We start from the raw sequence: 26,979 nt of genomic DNA, 5'->3' as shown, positions 1-26,979 counted from the left end.
ACCATATTTCCTGTAGAAACATGCAGAGCATTCGAGAGTGCAGCACTTGCCTGTCAGCCAGCAATATTTATTATATCCAGACATTTTAAAAAATCAGTGATTACGAAACATTACTGTGCATTCACCTCTGACTAACTGTTCCAGCATGAGCAGGAAGAACAGACTAATGTGTGTGTGTCCGTGTGGGGAAAGAGTTAAGTGACTTTCCATATCCTCAATGATAACTTGGAAAAAGAGACAAGGAAAAAAGTGAGAGGGAGGGTGAGTGGACATGTGTGTTCATGAAAAGGAAGTCTGTCCAGACAGTGTCAGATGACATCATCGTCTCCAACGCCTTGTGTGTTTATGTGTGTGCGTAGGAGGGAGGCAGTCTTTTAGTATAAATAGGCAAACCGCTGTCAGTATTTCAAACTCAGGGACCAGCAGAGAACAAACCTGAACAAACAGGGATTTGAAATACTACACTGGACACACGCCAACTACAAGGTAAGGACCTGAACCTGACAGTTCAGACTAGCTTATACATACAGGCACACACAGCATTACAAGGAATTAGAAGGGAAATTGTTATTTAATACAATAAAGTGTAATTTAGCCTCTTGAGTAGTTTTCAGTTGATCTTGTCCACATCCATAAATTACACCATCAATCACATGTGCACAGCTTTTTTTAATACAGATGTCTATAATGTTGACTTGCATTCAGTTCCTAAGAACAAACTGAATCTGTTATAAATCCTATCCTGAATTATTATTATTAAGTTTATTATTATTAGATCTCATTATCCTGAGTCAGTGTTTGACTGAAGCACAGTTAGAAGTGGACTAATATATTCTTCTTCTTTTCTTTCTTTTTTTTTTTACATCTACCAGTTGTGGCTAGTTTGACACGTTTTCTTTCTGTCTTTATTTATTTTCATACTCTTTGCTGGAACCTTTCTGTATGCAAGTTTTTACAGTCATAATTTTAAGACATCATTTTATGGCCAACTTTTGACAGGTCTCTAACCTTTCTCTGTACCACTGTGTAATCCAGTGCAGTTTCTTACTAAGAATCAGAAAGGATCTACAGACACAAGGTTAAACAAAAATCCACTCCTCTTTAAATGGATACAATACCTATTTCTAAAGAATGCATCAGTTTTAGTGATGTAGTGTACAATCACTGCGAGAAAAGCTGTTTGAGAAGAAAGGTTATACTTGCAGGTGCCAGATACAGAGTGTCTGCTGCATACTGAATCACCACTATTCATATTTGATGAAATTCTATTTTTTCTTTTCCAGAATGCTTTGTGTATATATTTTCCTGGTGCTGGCTCTGAGCAGAGTGGGACTGAGTTCTCTGCAGGATAAGCAGACTGATTTTGGGCTGAAGGTCTTCTACCAGTTGGCCCAGGAGTCAACAGACAAGAATGTGGTCTTGTCCCCATATGGTGTGGCCTCTGTTCTGGCCATGGCTCAGCTTGGTGCAAATGGAAACACCAGCAAGGCCTTAACTACAGCTATGGGTTTTTCTCTGCAAGGTGAGTGACATCTAGATCCAGACAACAAAGTGGGACTGCGGCAACAGGAACAGGTTACAGGAAATAATGAGAATATATCCATAAAGTATTTAGCATCAGGACAACAATATGGCACTATTTACTGTTTTTACACATACTGTAGCGTTTGCAAAAGAAAGTTTGTAACTAAGTTAAAGAAAGATTTAAAAAAGGTAGTTTTGTGACTTTGGTAGACTAGAGCATGTCAAGACCATAACCATGAAAAAACAAAACTCGTCCCGCAGAGCGGGGGATGCTTCGGCAGCAGTGGCTTCTGCAGCGGGGCCTGTCCACTGAGGAAGGGGTAGAAATAGCCAACGGGGTGATGGTGGAGAGGAAGATGAATCTGGAGAAGAGATATCACCGGACCTTGGCCAAGGCCTTCAAGACCAACCCTCACCAGGTGGACTTCACGAAGCCAGACCAAGCCATCAGCGTTATCAATGCATGGGTCTCAGATCACACTGCAGGTATATTCATATAGCAGACTCAAACCCGTCTGAAACCTCCATCAGCTTTGATTTCTGCTGACGTCTATCTTTGTGTCCATCTTTGAAATCGTTTGGTCATCTCTTCTGCAGGTCTTATCCCTGAATTCTTGCAGTCTGGATCTCTGACTGATCAGACACGCCTCATCCTCCTTAATGCGCTCCACTTCCAGGGGCTCTGGAAAATTCCCTTTGACCCAAAACTGACACAGGAGAGGATGTTCCACTGTGCTAATGGCAGCACTGTGCCAGTCCACATGATGAGAATCACCAACCGCTTCAACTACGGTGGGCCACGTTGTTGCACTTGTTTATCAAACGGTTCCACAGATGACTAAGGTCTCTATCTGTATTTACTCATTAAGGCCTTTCTTTTCCCCTCAATTAACAGGAGAGTTTGTAACCGCTGATGGAGTGGATTACGATGTGATTGAGGTCCCATATGAGGGCGACTTACTGAGCATGCTCTTGGTGTCTCCCTTTGAGCCTGAAGTTCCTCTGAGCACGCTCAGTGCAGATCTGAGCAGCCAGAAGATCCGACAGTGGAGGACAGAGCTCAGGAATGTCAGGAGGCAGCTGGCCTTGCCTAGGTAAGAGTGGTCAGAGTGTATCTTTGGAGCTAACAATAAATTATATTGATTCATATTGATTATCACAAGGCTGTCAGCCTAAACAAAACACAAGAAACTGAAAGACTGGTGTTTTGAAGGTTTACTCTGGACTCCGAGGTGAATCTGAAGACTGCGCTAGTTAACATGGGACTAGGAGACATCTTCAACCCAGCTACTGCAGACTTCACACGCATCACCTGTAAGTCAACCTTTTTGTTAAATGTTCACCTCTCGGGGGTAACTGTAGTTCCCGAGGTGCAGCAGGTCATCTACCAATCAGAAAGTTGGAGGTTTGATCCCTAGCTACCCCAGTCTGTATGCCAAATATCCTCAGGCAAGATACTAACCCCAAGCTGCTCTCCGATGCATCCACTGGAGTATAATTAAGTGTGAATGTTAGATAGAAAGCACTTAAGCATATGAATGGTATAAATGAGAGAAGTTGTATAAAGCACTGTGAGTGTTCGGGTAGATAGAACAGTGCTATCAGTGCTATCATCTTGGAGTCAGGAATGTCTCCAAGATTCCTTACAAACTTGGAGTCATGAGTGTATTGTGTTGTTATATGAACAAATCGGAGTGTGTTACAGATAGAATTCAAACAACTGAACTGTTTAACACGAATGGTGTTTTAATGAGGTCCAGCAGGACAAACAAAGAGATGAGTCCAGAAGATAGTTCATGACCATCACTAAAGCTGTTTCTGCACTATGATACACTCTTAATCCTGACTGGAGCTTTTGAAATAAACCAGTCTTTCAGAGATGATCACTCAGTTTTTTTTATATCTATCTATCTATCTATCTATCTATCTATCTATCTATCTATCTATCTATCTATCTATTCATTACAACCACCTTAAAAGCCTGTGTGTCAAGACTATCCATATTTAAAAATTGAAGCATTTAAAGCCTTAATGATAGATTATAAATAAGCAGATAAAAAAAATTTAAGGTTTAAAAAAAACTACATAATGAAAAAAACAAACATATTTTATGTAATTGTTTTTTTCTTTATTTACTCATTTGTTTTTGGTTTTTTTTGTGTTTTTCCCTCTAGTGGATCAAAGGCTGTGTGTGTCGAAGGTCCTGCAAAAACTGAAAATTGAGGTGAATGAAGAGGGAACCAAAGGAGCAGCATCAACAGGTACCCTCATTTCTCAAGTCTATATATTTTTATTTGTGGCACAGGTGATATAATTGATTTTTTATGGTAGTATGGAACATAATATGATGTAAGCTAAAAGGGGATGTTGAAAATAGGCAAAAGAAGCAGAGTTCTTAATGTTTATAGATATTGATTTATAGACACAGAGAAAATATTTTAATCATTTTTTGTGATTAATCATATTGTAACAAATACTTTTCAACAAAAAATGTATCAGGAGAACTATTTGAAGATAATGTGAGGGGTCCAAATGAGGTCCCCACATAAACCCAACACTGACCCCCCTTTCTTTTTCATTATTCTGTTAGCTGCTGTCTTGTTTTCTCGTATGGCAGTAGAGGAGATCATTCTAGACCGACCGTTCCTTTTCCTTATCCAGCACAAACTCACAGGTAACCTTTCACTAGAATAAAATTTTACAATACCAGACTGCTAATTGGTAGAGTGGCTCCCTAATGTTCTCCCTTTTATGTTTAGGTGCTGTTCTTTTCATGGGTCAGTTCAACCAGCCTCAGCAGTAACCCGCTCTGAAAACCTTTCATTCCCCTGCGTGAGGCTACTAAAATTCCACATGACCATCCAATGGATGACATATCTGACATATACTACTTAAATCAGATGACATATTTGAAACTGTAAACTTTATCACTGGAAGGTTTATTTACAACATTATTGAAAAAGATTTTGCTAAATATATATATATATATACACACACACACACACACACACACACACACACACACACACACACACACACACACATATATATATATATATCTTTATAGATTATTTATTTCTCTGAATGTTTCTGAGTGATAAAACATATTGTGATATAAAGGAAAGTGAACATATGAGGTATTTCACCTGTTCCTGATACAAAAGATATTGATTTAATTGTAAGGGAGGGACGCTGAATGAATTAGTATTTATAAATAGTTATATTTTGATATTATTACTGTTAAAAAATATATTTCATATTTTTTGTTTGTTTTGTTCTTACATTTTTATTTCTGTCACTATGTTTATATTTATTAAACTATTATATTTTTTACATTGTTGCAGTCTTTGAGGAGTTCTTTGAAAGGTTAACATTGACTTTTTCTGTTCTCCCCCTGAGTCAAGCATCAAAAGGCACCTAACAAATCAATATAGTTTCTACACATAACAGAAATATTAGTTCCCATTTCTTTAGTTAAATCTGCCAGAGATAAGCTTTGCACAAAACAGCATTTTTGTCCTATTAAGCTGCAAAATAGGTATTAGCTGAAAACCTGAACAGCATGGTGTGCAGTGACTGAGGAAACTAGACAAGTGGAAGACAAAAGCATGTTTAAAAAAAATCTGTATCTATCTACAGTAGATGAACAGTATCTGAAAGAAAGATATAGGGTGGGGTAGAGTCCCGACACTGACACCGACCCACAGGCTGTCCCATATGGACCAAGACCTACAGCCAAAACAGAAGTTTATGATTTAACACCAGGGAGGGCACTTCTATTTTTAACTGGTTCAGCTATTCTGGTCTTTGATAGTGGTTCAGTGGCTGCAGAAATGCGCAGACCAATTGGATGGAAGCTAAGCCATACCACATGATACCACTTAACCAATCAACTCTGTGCATTCCAGGTGTTTAACACTGACTCTACAGGGCTAAGTTAGCAAGTTACACATGTGAAAAAGGTAAGTGAAGACGAAGAAACAGTCCGTGCATCACAGGAAGCCTGCAGCAGTCTAGGTCCAAATAAGGAAGGATTTAGAGTTACCAGATCGAGCACTGACTATATACTTTAGAAAAGAAGGCCTAAAAGCGGAAGACTCTGCGTCCCATCATATTTAGATACTAAGTATCTGGTTAGACACCATGTTGTGTCATCTGCTAGCGAGGAAAATCTATACTGTGACTTCAAATGATACTACTGAAAGCTTGAATAATGTAAACAGAATTGGTCCTAGCACAGAACCATGTGGAACTCAATCCGGTCTTTAAGTCTGACATCATTAGCTGTTTTGGGGTCCAAACTCCGCTTCAGGTCCCAAACTCAAACGAAAACTGCGGCATCACTGAGAGGAGGAGCCTGGGCTCGAACCACCAACCTTCCGGTTAGTATCTGACCTGCTCTACCAACTGAGCACAAGTCCCTAAAAAGCCACCCCGCTTTTTAGGGGTGCTGAAGTTCAGAATAAATAGAAAAAGATTTTAACATTTTAAAAACACAACAGCCTTATTAAACGCAGAGTAGTTTTGACCCAGAAGCAGGGTTCATCCCGTCATCACTTAAAGACTGGATAATTAAACTTAGTGTGTAAGAGTCCACTGTCAGAGGCCATATAGGAAAGGATCTGTAACCTTCACTAAAGCTGTTTCTGTGCTGTGATGAACTCTGAAACCTGACTGAAACTCTTTTAATAGACCATTCCTCTGCAGATGATCGGTTAGCTGTTTAACTCTTTCAAGAATTTTTGAGATAAAAGGAATGCTGGAGAGTGGTCAATAATTACATAAGACAGCTGGGTCAGGTTACTGCTTTTTAAGTAATAGTTTAATGATTGCCACCTTAATTGCACATAGCCTATTAATAGAGATAGATGATCATATTTAAGATTAAAGCATTTACTAATTGTAATAGTTTGAGCAGTTGGTAAGAATGGGTAATGAGGTCTAATGGACACGTTGATGACCTGGAGGAAGCGATTACTAAAGTTATTTCAGATTCGGATTAGTTGAAGTGAAAGAGTCTAAATAAACATAAATGACATTTAAAGTAGCTTAAAATAATGATGTGTCTATGGCTTTGAGTATTTGTTCTTCAATAGATAAAATTTCATTTATTTATTTTTTAATCAATGAAGTTAAAGGAATGCTTGACTCAGCAGAGCTCTGACTTTTTGTGAGCGTGGCTTCAATGCTGAAGAGAAACCTGGTTTTTCGGTGTTTAATGAATGATGATGATGGAAAATCCTACCGTTAAGGAGATTCTCTCTTTTTTTCTTTACCAGGGACTCAGTGTCCGCAGTTACACACGGTGAGGATGTAACACTACACTTCATACACTTTAAGATCATTCGAACCCTCCGGAAGTGAGACGAAATCATAAACGTCACGTTAGACGTGCCGGAGTGCGCATGCTCCTCGGATGTGGAAGTGCTTTGGCAGAAGCAACGGTCGGGGAAGGGTTTGCGCTTATTACAAGCGCAGTAGTTGAGCACCTCACACGGGAATGAACTTTCGGCATTAGTTCGGGTGTACGTCTGAGTGGGCAACGAGGGAGTACAGTCCGTTTGTAACGTGACACAAACGTTAAAAACCCCACAGAATGGTAAGTTATTACGTCTCACCTGCCTGGAAAAGTGTACGTGGAGGGTATGCTACGCTAATGCTATCAAGGTGTATGATTCCAGGAAGTCACCACCTGCGGTAACTACACCTGGCTTCTGTCAGCATAGCCTTGCAAGCTAACAGGCCAGCATAAGAAACATGCTTCATGCTTCTTACGCTGTATATAGCTTTCGTGCAGCTTGTGATCTGTGTGATGTTAGTCAGACTTTAGCATGACAGATACGGGACAAACTAGTGTGCCTGCCCTTGTTGCAGGTAATTAGTTTATCTTTAGGTTTTAGTTATCGTCAGCAACGGAGGTGATGCCGTGCTTCCTACTTTCTGCCAGCCTAGGGTTACAACATAAAGTAATAGGTTTCATTATGTGGCTAACTTTCTGCTTAACCTCAGCGCAGTTGTTTTTGAAACTCTGCGTGGCCGAATGATGTGACTGACACTGGTGATGTTAATATTACCTGCCATAGCTCCCACACTCGTCCCTGCCAAATAGACTGTAGACTGGTAACAGGCACATGTAAGTAAACATAATTAGTAAGTGATACGGGGGATTAGTATTGCCAAATCTGCAAAGTTTTAAAATAGCTGTAATACACATTACAGCTTAAGTTTATACCAGTGGTTTCATTATGTGATTGAAGTGTTATGTATATGGGTTTGCTTTAAATGCAGTATAAGACGTCTATGTGTGTAGGTAATATCAAACCAAAATATTATAGCCATTTGATGTCAGTTCCTCCCTTTCCTTTACCAGTGGGGAAACAGCATAGGATGATGAAACACTCGCCACATACAATCGCAATGTAAATTTGTCATGGCCATTATGTTATTATAGACTTTCATATCCATTCCATCCATCCATCCATTTGCTTCTGCTTATCCTTTTCAGGGTCGCGGGGGGTGCTGAAGCCTATCCCAGCTGACTTCACAAAGAATATTTAAAGATTGTCATCCTAGTGCAAGTCTTTAGTGACCAAATCCATTATTAATTTTGGTTTTAGTCCTAATTTGGTCTTCCAGCACCTGAAAAAGGTAACTGACTCTTCAACTGCTAAATGCTCCACTTTGTTCACCTTCTACTTTTGAACTGCCAGTTTTCAGTAGTGTACTTGGGACGTATCAGAGAGATATTGCATTAACAACTGAGGGATTTGGAGGGCATGGGATAAGTAGACTGGAATTTAAATAACCTATTACAGAAAGCCATGAGGTTGTTTTATTTATGTTTTTTTGGTAGGTTTGACTGGATCACTGTAACATAAAATCATTTTAAAATGGCTATTTTATAATGCTGGCTTAACTCCCTATGTGTTTCATTGTGACACTCCCTTGGACCAAGTAGATATGGGATGATGATCTAATATAGACACCAAGTGGAGATTAGACCTTTTTTTTTTTTTTATTGTGATTTGAGAAAACAATTTGGCATGCTATTCTCTTTTTTTTGCAGTATATTTCTACCTGAAATGTTTACCACAAGTTAAAGTCTCACAAAATGTCAGAGTTGATTTTTGAGTGCAGCACATCTCAGCCCAAGCATCTATTCTGCTGGATTTCAAACATGGTGCAGTTCTTTGTTATTTGAGCAGACAGGAGCCGCCGCGTGCTCTAAAAGATGTGCACTGTTGACATGGTTTAATTTCTAAAGACTCACAGTGCACACTGAGGTTTATTTGTCACCAAGGATGTGATTCTCTTGGGCTGACTTCAGATTTCACTGTATATTAAACTTTGAACCTGAACCTTTTCTAAGCAAGTAATCCAGACCACATTGCAAAACGTTGATACCATACCATTGATTCCTACCATATGATGCCATCTGCCTCTATTAATATGGGGCCCTCCTATTTATCCTCTTTATCATAATGGTGCAACACTTGAGCAGCCGCACTGATTATTTTATTGGAGCTGAAATAGTTTTGACCATATTTAACTCTTAATGACGTCCCTGTATTTCTTTGCTTTTGGGAGTTGAAAGAGCATTTGAACACAGAAATTGTTAATGATGTCAGACTTGATAATAATGTTTACAAAAAGAGCAAATGATAAAAAACTGTGATGAAGTGACTCATAATTGGGCACAAGAATGCAGTTAACAGGAAAGGTTCCTTTACTGGGCCAGTAATTCAAATTTACATTTATGTATTGACATGTACCTATACATTGAATACATGTTCTCATATATGCTGTACTGTCTTTTTGGGGGCTGTTCTGTTTTTGCATGTAGATGCGCTTCATGCTGCTGTTCAGCCGGCAGGGCAAGCTGCGACTGCAGAAGTGGTACACAGCCACAGCTGAGCGTGACAAGAAGAAGATGGTCAGGGAGCTGATGCAGATAGTGTTGGCTCGCAAACCAAAGATGTGCAGTTTTCTAGAATGGCGCGACCTCAAGATTGTCTATAAAAGGTAAAAGTGCCATGGGCAGTCCTGCATTTTGTACTCATCACATCATCACGTGCTTCTTGTGGTGCTTTCTTTACACTATTTTCATCTTTTCTCATTTTAACGTTACTGACAGTTGTTTCTAGAGTAGATATTTACAGTTTCATTTTCTTTTGTAGCTAACTCGTGCTATGAACTGCTGTTGATTTATCACTAATTATCAAGAAACTAAAGAAATGCACTAGTGCTTTTATACATTTAGGCAGTAGCCTTTATTGTTTAGAAATTTTTAAAAGAAATGTTAGTAACACAGTATTAAACATGTAAAAAGGATGAGATGTGGCAGTGCTTCGTCTCCAAGAAAGAAACAGCAGGAAGGAAAACTACATATTTGTCTGTATTTGAGTATTTCATTAAAATTAATGTCTGTTGGAAAGAGAAGCTGCTTTCATATAGATGGGGACGATAGGCCCACGTCCACCACAGTGGTACATGGTCTTTCACTGCCAGCCCAGCCCCCACTGGTGGAACACGTAGATGAACTATAAGTCTGCTTTGGCAAATTAGGTGAACTACTGCCTTTGAGCTCTAACTACAGAGAACCTAACCATGGCCTCATACATCCGGTGATCAGTGGAGGAATATGGGTGGCCCTGATCACCAGGGCCATGGGCTGGATTTGCATTGCCTTAACTGCCAGGAGCTCTTAGCATCAGGGCAAGTTACTACTGGCCTGCTTCCCTTGACTTCCCTGGTCAGAGAAACACATCTTAAGGACTTAAACCAGCTGTACCCAAGGAAAACAACTTGGTTTAGAAGATGCATCAGGTCTTTCTGTTGAATGTTACATTATTAGATTTTTATGAGTCATTTGAAATTTGAAGAAGCCTACACATTTCACACTATAGTAACTAATATAGTGACACAGTGGCCTCTCCTACTTCCCACTATGGCCAGCCACATCAGCTGGCTTTGCCACACCTAGCAGAGTTAATGGCTGAGTCCAATGTTGACACAACAAGCCTTAGAACATTTGCTTTTCTGCATCAGAGCTTTGGAAGGCATACTTGAGATTTTACAGACCGGACAAGTTCAGCTGAGGCGAAGGGAAGGAAATTAGACTAACCATCTTATGTGGCACAGAACCACCCTTGACCATCACTAAAGAACGCATCCCCTCTACAAGTATAGTCTAACACTGGACTAAATCAGTGGTGCTAAACATAAGACCAGGGGAGCAGAATCAATCCAGCAAAGACACCAATTCAGCCCACTGGAGTCTTTGGAACATGTGATGGAGGGCATACATTTTTGGACTTTTAACTGTATTTTTATTTTTTTTTAATAATAATTTCTAACAATCTTTTCTGTTGATAAAGACTTCATCTACAGCCATTCATGCTACACCAGCATAAACATTTAATTGACAGGAAAGTTCCTGTTTTTCACTATCTACTATGGAGATTTCATCAATCAAAAAAACAAAAGTGATTCGTAAATACAGGACAGTCTGGGCAGTGAACTACAATTAGAATAGAATAGAATACTTTTATTTGTCAATTTCTTCAAATGTACTTGCCATACAAAGGAATTGAAATTACGTTTCACACTGTCCCATGCGTAGGCATTGACAACAATAAGGTGCAGATGCACAACAAAAACAAAAACAGCCCTAACAATGTCCAGGTAAAAGTTTTGAATAAAAATTACAAAAAATTAAGAGTCTGGCTCAGTGGAAGCAAAATATAAAGAAAGGATGGGTGGCTTAACACAGTACTCCAAGTCTATAGATAGGTTAGGTATACCTTTGTTAGGTACAACTTTTTAACTACTTGTTGAATGTCTAATCAGCCACTGACATTGCAGCAACCCAGTCCATGCATTTATGTAGACATGGTCAGCACCTCAGAATGGGGAAGAAATGTAATTCAGGTGACTGAATGTGGCATGGATGTTGCTCTGACGCACGCTATTCTGAGTGTTTCACAAATTGGTGATCTATTTTCTAACAACCCTCTTTAGAAATTAAAGGGAAAGTTCTGAAAAGGAGAAAATATGCAGGGAGCAGTGGGTCTTTGGGCAAAAATAACTTGTTCATTTCAGAGAAGAAGACTTCTTCTATCTGATAAGGGTTGTTGTAGCTCAGCAGGTATAGCACATTGTGCGCTAATCAGAAGGTTGGTGGTTCAATCCATGGCTGTTCCAAATACATATGTGCCAAATATCCCTGGGAAAGATACTAACCCCAAGTTGCTCTTCAATGCATCCATCTGAGTTTGAATGTGTGTGAATGTGGTAGAAAGCATGTACAGAGAAAAATAAGAGCTTGTGTAAATGGGTGAACAAGACAAGTTGTATAAAACACTTTGAATGCTCAGGTGGAGTAGAAAAGAGCTATATAAGAACCAGTCCATTTACCATAGTACCAACATAACCCTGCATTACAGCCAAAGTATGCAAAAGACAAGATGGCAGCAGCAGACCACACTGGGTGCCATTCCTTTGTATGTGCTCACCAAAATAGGGAAATAGAATATTGGAAGACAATTGTGTGGTCTGTTGAGCTTCAGTTTCTTATCCGACGTTTGGATGAGAGGGTCAGAGTTCGACATAAATAGTATGCAAGCATGGGGCTATCCTACACTGTATGAAATGTTCAGGCAGGTGTTAAATGGGATCATTACCTGAGTATTTTTCCTGACCCGTCCAACCCTTATGCTCACATTGTGCCCATCCTGTGACGACAGCTTCCCCCAGTCACCTGGTTTGTTGAACATGACAATGAGTTCACTATACTCACATCGCCCCCACTGTCACCAGATATTAATTCAATAGAACACCTTTGGGATATTGATATAATAATGAGATATTGATGTGTTAATAACCAAAACGCAAGCACAACTTGGAGGTTACAACACAACTAGGCAAACAATGCATTTAAAACAGAAAGCAGAATTAAGGATTTAATCATTTAGCCCACTTACCTTGGACAAATTACAAAATCAGGCAAGTCAACAAGATCAGGGGGATAAGTGACTGATTAAAACACAGATGCTACTTCATAGGTCAGCACCCAAACACAGGTTATTGGACTGAAAGAACTCTGCACGCTTGCTCTGTCTGGCAGCCCTACACAGGTATGGTAAACTGTCATACTTCGACTGTATGTACATTTCTGTTGTTGTTGTTGTTGTTCGTCTTTCTTTCTTTTTTAAAATCTGTGATGAATTTTGAGGCAGAAAGTCTTAACTGGATCTCACAGCAGGCAGTCTGCGGCCTTGGTGGTTTTTGTTAACTTGAGAACGAGGCGACATTGGGTTTTCAAATTGATACCATAGGTGAATCCACTTAATATGTTTGAGTTTCAATCTCAGTGGCCTTAACATAAAGGTCAGAGGTTACGTTTTCTGCAAATCTAGTGAATGCGATAACTTGAGAACAAGGCAATGTAGGATTTTAAAGTTGTTTCTACTTCTGTGTATATTGTCTTGCAGGTATGCCAGCCTTTATTTCTGTTGTGCCATTGAAGAGCAAGACAATGAGCTGATCACACTCGAAGTTATACACCGTTTCGTAGAGTTGCTGGATAAATATTTTGGCAGTGTAAGTCATATGTGCATCTTAATGTGATTTTTCTGATTTGCATGTGAATTACTTTGAAGGAAGAGACTAGTTGATGGCATACGAATCCTGCTTCCGGGTCCAAACTACTCTGCGTTTATTAAGGCTGTTGTGTTTTTGGCATGTTTTAATGCTTTGCATCTTGTTCTGTTTAATCAGAACAAGCCCCTAAAAATAGTCCATGATCACTGTCGACCTGTCTGGGTTTTCATTACTATGATTCATCTGCAACACTTTTTAAAGCTCAGTTTTAAAACCTTACCATGTAACTACAACCCAGCTGCTCAGACACCAAAAATTTGAATGAGTCAGAAAAGAATCACTCTGAGGCAAATAAAGATTGGAATGGGAACATGAAGCTGAAGATCAGGAACTTAACATGGAAACAGGAACAGGAAAAACTTATATTTCATCCTCCAGCTTCACTGTGCTAATGTTTTTATATCATGCTAACTATAGCTCTGTAGCTAGCCAGCATGTAGCAAACCATTATATTCCAGCTAGCCCAACTTCAGTAACCCTACAAAGGTCAGTTCGGTTTAGTTTTTCTGTCCTCATTTAAGTGACAGCAGTGCTGTAAGTTTGATTTTTTTTCTTTCTGAAATCTCTCAGAGCATGGTATATTTACATGGAAACTAGCAAGCTAACTTCCTGCTAACTTCTAACTGCTGAATTTAATAAATGCTGTTTTCATGGATGCTTGGATGTTAAACTTAATTGTTACACCTGGTAAAGTTGCAACACTGATCATTTTATTAAAGATGAAAGCATTTAGACAGTTTAACTCATTGATGCCGCAGTGATCGTTTGACATTTCGTTTGACATTTTGTCCAGGGGTAACAATAATTCTTAGTACAGCAACTTATCCTTAGTTGGTTTAAGTAAAAATGTACTCCTATAATACATGCAGTCACTCTTTGAATCATTTTGTATACGTTTTCTAAAATTATTATTGTCAGAAAGATAAATGTCTACTTGTTAAAATGTACTCACAATGAATTCAAACATAATTTTGTTTGAATTCTCAAAAGGGAAAAGTTGAAAGACCATTCTGAGACTTTCCCTGGCATGGTAAAGAGTGGCGTTTTGTGTATGTGTAGGTATGTGAGCTGGACATCATCTTTAATTTTGAGAAGGCCTACTTCATTTTAGACGAGTTCCTGATGGGAGGAGAGATTCAGGACACATCTAAAAAGAGTGTCCTCAAAGCCATTGAACAAGCTGACCTACTGCAGGAGGTAAGCTGGGCTTCAGAGTTGACATGACTCAAGAGGACGATGCGTTAAAGTTAGTGACCTGTGAGTTATCACTGAAAAGTCAGTCACAAGTCATGGACTGACTGTGGGACACATTTTGTTGTGTTAATGATCACCAGACTAACTTCAGTTTGGAGTTGTGCAGTTTGTACACTCTGCATATGTAAATTTGTGTCGTTTTTGTTCCTCCCTGGTCGGTGAAAAAACAGTTTTGTGTAAGTTTCCTCTCTGCCTGCACTCTGAGTCAGCTAGCCCTAACTGTTGCATTTTTTTTGCATATAATACAGTAATACTAATATAAATGGCATACGGTCATCTTTCTACGTATGCCTGTGAGAGGTGACAGCTCCATGCAATGTGAATGGAACAATTTGTTGCCTGTAATTTAAGTTGCGTCTTCCATTTGTTTATCTTTTCAGGAGGACGAATCACCGAGAAGTGTACTGGAGGAGATGGGCTTGGCATAGCCCACAGCAGCGTTATGGGAGAATATAGAAGGCAGGGGGTGGGTCAGTGTAGGGTAGAACATGCATCAACTTGACAGTACTGGTACTATGTATATGTGAATGGGGACTGATATACACTGTTTAACTGGGGGAGAGACTCAGTTAGTGGAAGAACCTTGCAGTGCCAGGCCCTTTAGCTCTGGGTGGGTGGGTGATAGTGTGCGTGTGTGTGGGTGGGGAGGTCACTTCTATGTGGCTGCCAGAGTTGTGTGTTTATATTCTTTTTAAGGAGTAAGGCAGAGTCCAGCTAAGAAAATAACCCACAGTGTTTACCACTGTGGGTTATATACACTTCAGCAAAGTAACATTTTGCTGAATGTTTATCACAGTATTGTGATTTTGCAGTGTGACTGGGCTATGATACAAAAACTGGTTGAGCAGGCACATTATGTCATGAAGCTTTGTCAGGTACTGACTATGGGCTCACTTGAGTAGTAAGACTGTAATAAATATTTAATGTCACTACAAGTGCTACTAGTGAATTTTAAAGCATTGACGATGGTAAGTTGGGGAAAAAACACTTAATTTATACATACATTTAACAACATTTAATGTCATTCTGTTATTTAGATAATACATTCGCTCGTATGATGGCTTGTGTTCCTGCCTTGTACAGTATATTTACACCATGTTAAGAAATGCAGGCGCTACATAAAACAGTGAAGAAATTAAAAACAAAACAATTACAAGAATTAGACATTTTAATTTTCTGGCTCCACTCAAATTGTTCTTGTACTAGGTAATCAATTGGTGTGTGAATATATCACGTTTATTTCAGGTGTTTAATATTTTTAGATTGTATGAATATTCCTTGTTATTGGCCCATCTTTCATTGCACAACTTTGATAAACTGATAGTGAAGAATAAACCAAAGACATTTTAGAATGGCATCAGAACTAAAAAAAAAAAGGATCTTATTTACATTTGAACCATTAATATGTACTGTATCCTGATGAGGTGGAAATGTCATATGCAGTTTAAGAAAAGTGCAACTTAGAATGAGAAGGAACACAGGTAAAGGTCAGAGTTGAAAGTTATAGGAGGGACATGCTGTGTGCAGTGGTTACTTGTTTGGGCTGGGGTGAAATTACAAGGCAGATAGAATTATCTAGCTTAACTATATTTTATTGTTCTGTAAATGTTTTACAAAGTTTTGTTTTCAGTGTGACATCTGTGTGAAAAACAGACTTTTGCTGAATGAGCAGTGGGCAGTAATGGAACGGGTCATTCAAAATCAGTTGAACAAGTTGAAAAATTTCCAGGCTGATACCCCTGACAAAATTCCAGGATAATAGACTTCTTAATAGGGATGGGTACCGGTATCGGTTCTGACATAAATGGTAGTAACCAGACCGAAAAGCAGCGCACATTTCGGTGCTTTATTTCGGTGCTTTTTTTTTTTTTTTCCTGAGATGTCATGCACTTTGGATTCCAGCCAATCATTTTACCTTTGCGAGCGTAGTAGGCGGGCCCAGGTACGTACATTCTTTTAGAGCAGAGCTACAGATTAAAAATGCCCAAGGCGAAGCGGTCAAAAGTCTGGCTGTACTTCACAGCAAAAGATTAAAACTCAGCAGCCTGCAACAAGTGCTTTAAGCTGATACTGTGCAAAGGAGGTAACACCTCGAATCTGATGAAACACCTGGCGACGCATAGCGTTTTTTTAAAAGCCGAGAAAAGCGCCGTATTTGATAGCTTGCTGCGAGACCTCACACCGTGCACATCTCTGCCGTTCCTCTTCTCTGCGTGAGTAGCTTAATGTTGTTCGTGTGTAATTTACGTTGAGTAGGCTAACCACGTTATTACATTAATGCATGTAAGGTGAACTAGCAAACACCGTCGTAGTTACATGCAGCTGTCTTCTTGTTTGATGACAGGTACTCCCTTCACCCTGGCCAAAAAGGCTAAAATGACCAAAGAAAAAGTGGAAAACAGCTAAACATGAGAGGTTTTTGGACCAATTTTGTGTTCTCCATTCTTTAAGCACCGGTTTGAGCACCGTTTAAGCACCGGCACCGTTTCAAAAGTACCGGTTTGGTACTTGTATCAGATAAAACCTAAACGATACCCATCCCTACTTCTTAATAGATAAACTGCTAAAACGATTACAGTTTACACACACACACACCTTGCACCAAGGCGTTAGAAACAGATAGCTCCTCACACCATTCTTGAAACATTTTTGCTTTGTGGCAGCGAGGGTTATCCTGCTCAAATAGGCCACAGCCATCAGGGATTACAATTTCAGTGAAAGGATGTACATGGTCTACAACAAGGCTTTGGTTGGCTGTACATGTCAAAGTAACATCCACATGAATGACAGGACTCAAGGTTCCCCAGCAGAACCTGGCCATTCCCAGAAAGCATGATTCCCAGACCAGGCTACCTTCTTCCATGGCACCACGGTCAATTCAGTTCCATTTCAATTAAATGGCACCAAATCACAACAGCAGTTGCATTAAGGCATTTAAGTTCTGATGCTCAAGTGCCCATTGTTGGTGTTTTTGGTGATGGATGGGTCATGAGCACCCATATTGTTCTGCTGTTATGTAGTTCCATACCCAACAAAATGCAATGCACTGTTTTTCAGTAACCTTTCAGAACCAATATTTTGGGGGCAGTTTAAGCCTACAGTACCTTGTCTGTTGGACCAGCCACACGGGCCAGCCATTGCTCCTCAGATGAACTGGTGAGCCTTGGCCGCTCATGACCCTGTCACTGGTTCATCGCTAGTCCTTTTCAACCACTTTTGACTACTGCAGACTGAGAACACTCCATAAGAGCTGCAGTTTTGGAAATGTGCTGATCCAGTGGTCTAGCTATCACAATTTGGCTCTTGTCAGACTCCCTCTGTAATTAGAAAGCATTCCTGCCGCCAGGTGCAGATTAATATCAGCTAATTCTCAAGTCCCAACTGATGGCCTATAAAAAGGTGTCACACAAGGAACATCTCATGTTGTGTAAAACCAGTGTGCTCTGTCAAGAGCTTCGCAAGCTTGTTACAAAATATACTGATGGCATTGGTTACAAAAGGATTTACTAAAACTGTTGAAGGTTCCAGTGTGCTATGTTGGGGTGGTGAGAGTGGTGAAAACCTGCTACTGGTTGAGCAGTTACCAGAGACTGTAAGACAAGACTGACCAACCTGTGCACTCCCTTGATTGACCATAAGAAAGCCTATGACTCAGTGCCTCACTCATGGATCCTGGGATTCCTCTGACTGTACAAGACAGGACCATAAGGAATTTGATGGGGATTTGGCGAACACTAGAGGTCAGCTTCAAGTGCAGGATTTACCAAGGAGATGTTCTGCCCCACACTACTGTTCTGCATAGGCCTGAACCCCCGTCAGCCAGATCATCAAACAGGCTGGCCAAGGACTTAAGCAATTATTAGCCACCTCCTCTACACGGATGATATCAAGCTGTATGCCAGGAGTGAAGGAGACACTGGTTCACTGATCCACACCACCAGGATCTACAGCAAATGTTGATCTTAAGGGGCTGGACTAGTGAAACTCAACGTCACTGTAAAGAAGTTACATATTTACATAATTTCCTTAGGGATTAATAAAGTATGCTGATTCTGATTCTGAACTGTTTCTAGATGGTAAAGAAAAAGCTGCTGTGACAAATCTGTCAGCATGACTCTTTGGTTTTCAGTGTAAGAAATAAATGTGTAAAGTTCTGGTAGCTCATTGCTCAGACTCCATTTTTTTGATATACGTTTAGTTGTTTTTTCATTCAGTTGTTTTTGCTTAATTATTTTGTGTAGTATGAAGCGTTTTTATCAGTGGGGAAAGCTGTAAAACTTATGCAACTAAAGTTTAGGGTAACAAATTTTTCTTGTGCTTGTTTGTGGTGAGCAACAGATCAAACAGGGTAAGAATTATAAATGGCTTGAAGCATGTATTCTGGCCTGTGAGACTTTTCTATTCATTGTTTTCAGAAAAGCCTTATTTTTTATGCATTTATTACTATATGTGAGAGCACACATCAGCTTTAAGGCCTGGACAAGTTTGAAACCTTTTGTCCTCCATAATGGCAAATGGCTGAAAATAAAATCTGGTGTCACTTTAGCCAGCTCCTACCAGTGGCTGGACAAAGGTGAACTGAGAGAAAGGCACTAATCATGGCAGTGCAGGAACACACTCTGAGCACTAGACTTTACGGTCTATCACACAAGGCAAGACCCCAAGGGCGGGCTGTGCAAAGATGCCCCTGAGCACATATAACAACAGGGTGCTAGATGCTAGCAAACAGGACATACATGGAACGCCATAACCAAGTGGCTGGCATAGGATACAGAAACATCTGTGCTGAGTATGGCCTGGAAGTCTCGGGGTCAAAATGGAGCACGCCCCCCTAAGGTGCTGCAGTGTCTATGTTTTTTTATGGGATTATTAGGACGTGTATCATCACCTCATCACCTTGGATTTATTTTCCAGGGAAATTATGTTAAAATGGTCGGGCTTAAGATTCTCTGGTTTGTTTGCTTGTTTAAAATAAATCTTAGCTCGTTATACTGTCTCAGCAGGAATATTTTATGAGCTGGAACAATGTTTCTAACTTTGTTTACTTTTCCCTTTGAATTTGAATGCATCTGCTTGTAATCACACAAATTAGTCTGAGTTGGTGGGATTAATAAACATTTCTGAAAAGGGGTGTCTAAGAGTTGGACAAACATTCTGCATTTAAAGTCTTTTATACAATATACTCAATCCATCTTCCTTCATAATTCTGTTGAAAGGTATTTATATTGAAGAGGTAAATCACAACAAGTGTGATTCAGTTAGCACTGTTAACACACAGCATGAAATGTGTGTATTTTTGATTCAGTCCAGTGTAAAATTGGGCAAAATCCTCTATATTCCACAATGTGTGGCCAAAATATATAAAGAAAAAAACCCCAAAAGGCCCACATTAGGAGTTTATTTACCTTTTTTGTAAAAGAATAAGTGATGGAACTTGCTCTTTATTTATTTACCATAGATCTGTAGTTCTACTATATGGTCCAGTTTTTGTTTTTTCTTCTTTCCTGTGTAAAAGTCAAAAGCACTCAGTGGGTGGGTTGGTGGGGGTAAGGGGGAAATGTTTTTCATGTCTCTCCAAATGTACAGTTATATTAGGCTCTAGGTTGAATGGTCCAGCAGTCAGAAATATCCTGTAGTCTTCTGTCATTTGACGACAGGTCAGCGTAGTCACTCCACACACCAGTTTCAAAGTGGCACAGAAATCCACACCCTTGCACATACAGATGCATCTGTGTGGCAAGTGGAGCTATATGAAATATATAGAGATGCAACTTAAAACTTTAATGGCGCAGTTTAACTTAGATAAGAATCCCAATAGTTAAGAATTATAATAATTACCCTGACTGGCAAGTAAAAGAAAAGGTTTCAAGTTTAGTAAAGTTCAGAACAATGACAACTGTTGTTTACCTAAAAAACATTCTTATTTTCACATTTCACTAGTTGTGCACGTCCAGTAGCTATACACCCCACAGATGGAGAACCACTGGGTTAATTGGTGATTCCAAATTGGCCTTGGGTGTGATTGTTGGTGCGAATACACTAAAAGTTGATTCTGTTCATCTGGACGCAGCGTTTTCAGATGGAGAAATGTTTCGTCCTTCATCCAAGTGACATCTTCAGTCTCAGCTCACTGCGGGTTTCCTGCATTGATATATTGCAGAGATACCTGTAAAGACTAGCATGCCCAACCACTGTGAGATTAAACTGCTAACAAAAAACTAGAAGACTAGTCTACGCACTTTCAAAAACTATGCTTGTCATCCAGATTCATATCAGGAACTCTTCACCTGGTGTTAATAAAGGTTAACTGACAGAGCTAAACTTTGAGAACTGATGAATTTTATCTTGTATTATTTAGAGAAAATGTAGTTGTAGTGATCACTGAGTGATGATACGTTTTGAACAAACATTGGATTGGATATTTTTTAGTTGGCACATCATCAGTTTTATTCTTTGACATTTATATTTCAAGCTGATTTATACTCTTTATATTGTAAGCAAAAAACTTTACAATAATACAGAGAAAACGAGACGAGCCTCTTTGAGCAAATACTTTATATTAGAAGGTGAAGAAACTATACATAGAGTATAAAGAAAACAGAGAAAACTCCAGTAATCATGTGACCCCTTGTGAGCAAGCATTTAAATGAAGATTATGAATCCATGATGATGCATCATGAGAATTTGAATTTGAAGCCATCAACAGCTTATTGCAATGTGACCAAGGGAGGCAGATGATGGAGAAAAGCAGTCCAAATATCAATGGTATTAAAAGTAAATGTACATAACGACACCGTGAGGCAACGGTTGTGACTTGGCGTTATGCAAATAAAATTGAATTTAATAAAGTTACCCTTGTGAGACAGTAATGAATAATTTTTTTTCTAATGGTTAAAATTGAGAAATTCGTGAGGTTAAAGGAATGGTTGGCACAACGGAGCTCTGACTTTGTGTCAGCCTAGCTACAGAGAAACGTATATCAGTGATGAACAGTAAAATGCTCTGGTTTTTCAGAGGGCTTTTTCTTATAGAGCAGCAAACTATTTTTCCAGGCTAAATGAAGCTTTTATAAATTAGGTAGATGTAATTTCAGCTATACCAGAATTACTGCTTTAAGGTAAATGTTTGAGAGTTGTACCAGTGAGCAAAGTACTTCTGATTTCTTTTTTAGATGAGCCACTGTATCCAGAGACATACGCAGATGAAGATGACCCCTGTGGGTCAATTAACATTTTTAACAGATTTACCATTTCTTTGTCACAGCATCATATTCGTAGAGTTGCATTACGGTTTCTTTTTTGCATTTTAACTGACATGGTGGTTTAAGACAAACATTAAAGGCTCTGGGTGGTAGTGAAGACTTGGAAAGGACAGCTGAAGTGGTGAAGAAAACTGAGAATAAAGAAAAGAAGACAAAGAGACTTGATGGCAGAATTAGGAACTACAGGAAAATATGTCAGTGAAGAATAAGTGGTAATAAAAAAGTTGGACAGTCTATGAGATGAAGGAGAAGTAGCCAGGAACACTGGTAGGGCACGTGCATTGCAAAAAGAAAGGTGGAAAAGAAAAAGTGTGTTGCACGTGAGATTGGACAGTATGGAAGGAGAATTGGACTTCTATGAATTGGCTAGACAGAGAGCGTGCGCTTGGAAACAGGAAGTGCAGAAGATTAATTAAATGGTAAATGGTAAATGGCCTGTATTTATATAGCGCTTTACTAGTCCCTAAGGACCCCAAAGCGCTTTACATATCCAGTCATCCACCCATTCACACACACATTCATACACTATTAAGAGGGAGTTGAGGCAACTATGAAAATAATGAAGAGTAGAAAAGTTCCCCAAAAGTTGATTCTGTTCATCTGGATGTTTTCAGTGGGAGGAACAGATGATGTCTCAGCTGACTGCAGGTTTCCCCAAACTTAAAAACTGTACGTTTGCACAATAACTGAAACCAGCACCACTGAATGAAAGGTTCAGATGATGCAGCTGTAGCAGTGCGGAAATATCTAAGAGAGAGCAGTGGACTTTTAACCAGACATTTTAACACAAAACTGGAGACGCTGATGAATGCAGAATTGCACCAGTGAACAGAAGGATGGAGATGATGATCCATGAAAAATAAATGTATTTATTTACTAAAACTGAGCCCTTTCACAGCTTATTAGGAGAGCTATTTTTGCCTCCATTGTCACACACCAGTGCACAGCATCCTTAAGCTCTGATGGCACACAAACGTGAGACAGCCGCAGAAATAAGCGTGTCTATGTCTAAAGAAAACCCCAAATGTTCCCTCTTGCACTCAGGTTTGCCCGTGAAAGCTTGGACCAGCTCTCTGAGGTTGCACCATGAATTACGAATATTCTGTTTATTCAACAGCAGCACTGCAGCTAATTGGTCTGATAAAATAGGGGAGGAGGGATAAGATAAGGTCGGTGGGGTGCAGAAAAATCTTATGAATGAAATCCAGTCTATTGACGTCAATGGGGACCTTGACGCAAGGATCACGTGTGTGCGGAAGGAGGGGGTAGAAGACAGCCGCAGCCTCTGTCCGTAGTCCTGAAAATACACGAATTAGGTTCTGACTCCTGTGATAGGAGCACACGAAGAGTCCGAAACCCTGCGACATACAACAATAACAGTAACAAGGATTAACAGCACGTTACAACACGGCACGCGTCACGACGAGCACGGAGTGGATGACTGCAGGACTTCAGCAGCTGTGTGACGTGACGAGGAGGGAAAGCAGGAATTCCCCCGCCGCACACACTGAACTGCAAGTAAGCGGCAACTTATTTTGCATTAAAGCATTTAACCTTGTGCTCTCCGAAAGAAGTACTGTTGCTCATTAATATAAGCGTTCTTAGAAATACTCATAAATGTTTGAAATATTGCAACAAAATTATGATGTCACGCTACAGCTTTGTAGTCAAAGCAAAGCGAGGCGCAGGAAATGTGCAAAATATATAGAAAATGCAGAAAAAGGTGGTAATGCCTGCTGTGTGATGGGTTGGAGGAGGTTTAGTAGATGAATCGGAAGTATTTATGTTCGTCCCAAACTGTGGCACATTTAATTGATTTTATTGAATAAAAATCAATTAGGCCCCAGTCAATATTTTGCGGACACGCAGGCGGTTCGTAAGTCAGGCGTCACGTTGAAGTGGATTTGTGCACTGATGGCAGCTTAAAGTATTGTTATTTGATGTGGTCAAAATTCATTGTTTATAATCAACCGTGTCTGCTCCTACAACCCCTCCTACTTCTCATCTTCAGCCACATCATCTCAATCATCGTCATTTCCAGCAATCATATCCTAGACTGAAACAACTGCACTGTAAAATAAGTAGACTGAAGCTGTAACCGCGGGGACATTCGCATTAAAAACCACAGAGACAACGGCAACCTTTTGTCTCTGCATAACACTGACGTCTATGTTAGTCTGAGATAATGTTGTTTACATGTGAAGTGCGAGTTGCGGGGAGGTTACTGTCGAACAGAGTCTGAGGTGGCTGTATGCTCATGTTTATTTGCTTTTCTGGGAACTGTGACCTGCTGCAACAGTGCAAACAACAGAGTCATCTCGTTGTGCCAAACAATGATTACATTTAAACGGTTAAAAATAACTTGTTGACCTGAAACCTATCAAAAATAGGCCAATCATATCTCAGCATCACCGTTCGATAAAATTACTTGAAGTAACCAAAAAGGAAGGGCTTGATGACAAAATGGGTACAATTACACAGAGTGATGAAGACACTTCAAAAGCCTCTTCATAAATCCTGCTCAGTACAGTCTACTCACGAATATAAGTACATGTATTAGACATTAAACAACAACAACAACACACGAGAACATGTGAAATCCCTTTTTTGGCACAGCCCAGCCTCCACCGCAGGATATGCTGTTCCTATATCTCCGAAGTGTGTTTACTGCAACTAAAAACAAAAGGATTTTAGCAACTATTTACTAATATACTGATAGAACTGTTGGGTGATTTAACAAACAAAAAGGTTTGTGGTAATTAGCTGAGAACGAAATGACATTAAACTTGAATTGTTTTGCTTTAATAGGGATAAAAAAATCTCACCGTACAACTGGTTGTTTAGGTATTCTTAGAAAATACATTTGAGTTTGCTGTTCCTGCGCATTTTTACAGTGTTTAACTGCTGCATGTGGCACATGGCGATGCAGGCAGGCGGTGGCTTCTGAAAACAAGAGCAGCTTTTTCTGATGGTGTAAACGACTCGGTGTGATAAACGTCTTACCCGTTCCAAAGACGGCATGGCAGTGAATGCGCACCGGTTTGGTTGTTGCGGATTTCAAGATATTTCACTTGTTGCACTCTGGGTTCAACATTGCAGCACCAAGCAGAGCAGCGCGTCAGCAGCAGCGACATTGAGAGATGATTTATTTGATCATGTTTTACGTTTTTTCACTATTTTTCTGCTTCTGCTATCGCTCGCTGCTCTATTCCGGCCCACTTGTCAACCAATCAACATTCAGCAGTCACATATCATCCGCTTCCAGCGACGCGCAGTTAGGATCTTCGAGGACTGCAGGTAGCGCGTCTTGCGTGCGTGAAAACCCACGCCTCCTCTGCCCGGTTTAGTTAACTATAACTACCTTGGTTAGTTACTCCTACACTAGATTCAGGTACACACGCATGCGCGCGCGCGCGCGAAAACGCAGAAAGTGAAAACCAGCTGTGCTCTTAGTGTTGCACGGAAACATTGCTCTAGTGCTAGAGCACAGCGTCACGTCCCTCAGTCCTCACTGCGCGAGCTTCTGTTTTCTGTTTGTTTTGTGTTCTGTCTCCATTTTCCTATTTCCCTGTGTGTGTGTGTGTGTGTGTGTGTGTGTGTGTGTGTGTGTGTGTGTGTGTGTGTGTGTGTGTGTGTGTGTGTGTGTGTGTGTGCGCGCGCATCAGTCAATGTCTGTCAGGACTTCGTCTGGGCTGCTTCACGCAGGATTTGTGTTATTCATGTGTTATTGTATTTCAGATATAATTTCACGTTCACACTTTCCCTCATTCACAGAATTTCTGTGCCACACTACAAATTTTGGTATCGATCCAATACAAAGCAAATACAGGGCCAGTATTGCTGAAGTTACTCAGCAGCTAATTGGGGGAGAATAGTTTGCCATGACTTATGAGATGATTTCTCAATTTGCAAATTCTGAACACATTTTAATCACCACTGTGATTGTTACTTTCCACAATAATTAGCTGACACAACAAAACACACCTTTCAGCTTTTCATGTTTTCAAACTTGGTTTTTGGAGACTTGGAATTAAAAAAATTCTGAATCTAAAGCACAGAAAGTTTGCACGTTTTTCAGAGTGCGTGTTTGAGGTTTAGTTTTTCCAAAGAAATGATTAACACAGTTCAGCGGGCTACATACTGAACTTGAAGGATAAAAGCAAAGTATTGATCCAATCGTGCTAGTATGGATCTGGTATCGATGCTATCGATATTTGGATCAATCCGCCCAACTCTACAATTCGGTTGGATGCGGGTGGAGAAAGGTTTTTACCTTCAGGAGATGTGCAGTCCTCCAAGATCCTTACTGCTTGTCACTGGAGCTGGACTTCTGAAGAAGGTTGATTGTTAGCAAGTGGGCCAGAAGAGAGCAGGGAACAATATCAGAGTTCACCAGAACAGGAGAATTTAAAAAAACTTCAAAGAGCAAAATGTAAATCATGAAAAGTGCAGACAATGGACACTTTCATTGTTTTAACTCTCAGGTTCACTTCAGGTCCCTGTGTGTTATAACTTATGTTACAACTCTTTTTTGTGAACAACTCTAGGAGTAGGGATGGGACTCGAGATGTTCAGTTCCTTGGATTCGTCAAATTTGCTCACCTATCAGTTCCACGTGCACTTACCAGTGCCTTCATTTAAAGGAAATGGCCCTACAGTTCCTCCTGGCTGACTTAACAAAACAAACAACAAAACAAAACAATAAAAGAAGTATAAACCTACAAATAAAATAACCCAAAAATATATGTAAATCAACAACAACCCCTAGCAAACTTCAAAGTAATAAAAAAAGAATAAATAGCTCCAACAAGAATCGATAATTGATAAGTGATATTGACAATGGAATCTGCATCACTCAGCTCTCATCAGTTTCCATCCCTACGTGTCAGCTCCCAAAACTTTTGGTGACATCTAATAAAAGTAACAGATTTAATGAGATTAATTTCAAATTCATAAAATGAAACGGGACAAAAGGTTTACTAAAGTGTAAACACAGTATGCATTTTTTAGAATATCTTTTCATGGGAGCAATATGTGTGATAGGAGTGGAATGGCTAGTCAAGCACCAGGAGAAGAAACGGTCATGGTTACACTAAAAGTTGTGATTAACTGCAGATAGAAAACAAGCTTTAGCCGTCATATGTGGTACTCACTCATTCACTCATCAAACCCACATATACATCCTTGCATTCTCAGTGAAGATTTGATTCTGTTTCTTCTCTTTTCCAGGGATTTCTGATCTCCTTCACCGCTCACAGAAAGTCCTGTTCTGGCTAGCC

The 26,979-nt window shown here is 39.8% G+C and overlaps 2 protein-coding genes across 3 annotated transcripts; both read left to right on the top strand.

Annotated features, from left to right (window-relative positions):
- The first annotated feature begins 423 nt into the window (after positions 1-423).
- Positions 424-4,468, top strand: serpine1 (serpin peptidase inhibitor, clade E (nexin, plasminogen activator inhibitor type 1), member 1). Its single transcript, XM_085350452.1, has 9 exons — positions 424-486; positions 1,284-1,522; positions 1,786-2,010; positions 2,122-2,316; positions 2,420-2,618; positions 2,738-2,838; positions 3,699-3,785; positions 4,115-4,198; positions 4,284-4,468. The coding sequence occupies exons 2-9, from the start codon at positions 1,285-1,287 to the stop codon at positions 4,325-4,327; spliced, it is 1,173 nt and encodes a 390-aa protein (XP_085206578.1). The 5' UTR covers positions 424-486; position 1,284; the 3' UTR covers positions 4,328-4,468.
- A 2,497-nt stretch (positions 4,469-6,965) lies between these two features.
- ap1s1 (adaptor related protein complex 1 subunit sigma 1) lies at positions 6,966-15,026 on the top strand. Of its 2 annotated transcripts, XM_085350451.1 has the most exons (6): positions 6,966-7,123; positions 8,030-8,172; positions 9,368-9,546; positions 13,017-13,125; positions 14,245-14,382; positions 14,820-15,026. In XM_085350451.1, exons 3-6 carry the CDS (start codon positions 9,368-9,370, stop codon positions 14,865-14,867), a joined length of 474 nt encoding a protein of 157 aa, XP_085206577.1. In that variant the 5' UTR covers positions 6,966-7,123; positions 8,030-8,172; the 3' UTR covers positions 14,868-15,026. The 2 variants fall into 2 exon arrangements, with proteins under 2 accessions (XP_085206577.1, XP_085206576.1); XM_085350450.1 differs by lacking the exon at positions 8,030-8,172.
- The last annotated feature ends 11,953 nt before the right edge of the window (positions 15,027-26,979 follow it).

The sequence above is a fragment of the Diplotaxodon limnothrissa genome, linkage group LG3 (genome assembly GCF_057381915.1).
Source record: "Diplotaxodon limnothrissa isolate DT_005_m linkage group LG3, D_limnothrissa_male_GT1.1, whole genome shotgun sequence".
Taxonomy (NCBI): Eukaryota; Metazoa; Chordata; class Actinopteri; order Cichliformes; family Cichlidae; genus Diplotaxodon; species Diplotaxodon limnothrissa.
This window is presented reverse-complemented; position numbering and strand designations above follow the sequence as displayed.

Bases quoted from the DNA above. Each gene is read 5' to 3' on its own strand.
- ap1s1 (XM_085350450.1), top strand. The intron at 9,547-13,016 runs GTAAAAGTGCCA...ATTGTCTTGCAG, and splicing joins CTCAAGATTGTCTATAAAAG to GTATGCCAGCCTTTATTTCT. The intron at 14,383-14,819 runs GTAAGCTGGGCT...TTATCTTTTCAG, and splicing joins AAGCTGACCTACTGCAGGAG to GAGGACGAATCACCGAGAAG.
- serpine1 (XM_085350452.1), top strand. From the start codon at position 1,285: ATGCTTTGTGTATATATTTTCCTGGTGCTGGCTCTGAGCAGAGTGGGA. The intron at 1,523-1,785 runs GTGAGTGACATC...CTCGTCCCGCAG, and splicing joins TATGGGTTTTTCTCTGCAAG to AGCGGGGGATGCTTCGGCAG. The intron at 2,619-2,737 runs GTAAGAGTGGTC...GGTGTTTTGAAG, and splicing joins AGGCAGCTGGCCTTGCCTAG to GTTTACTCTGGACTCCGAGG.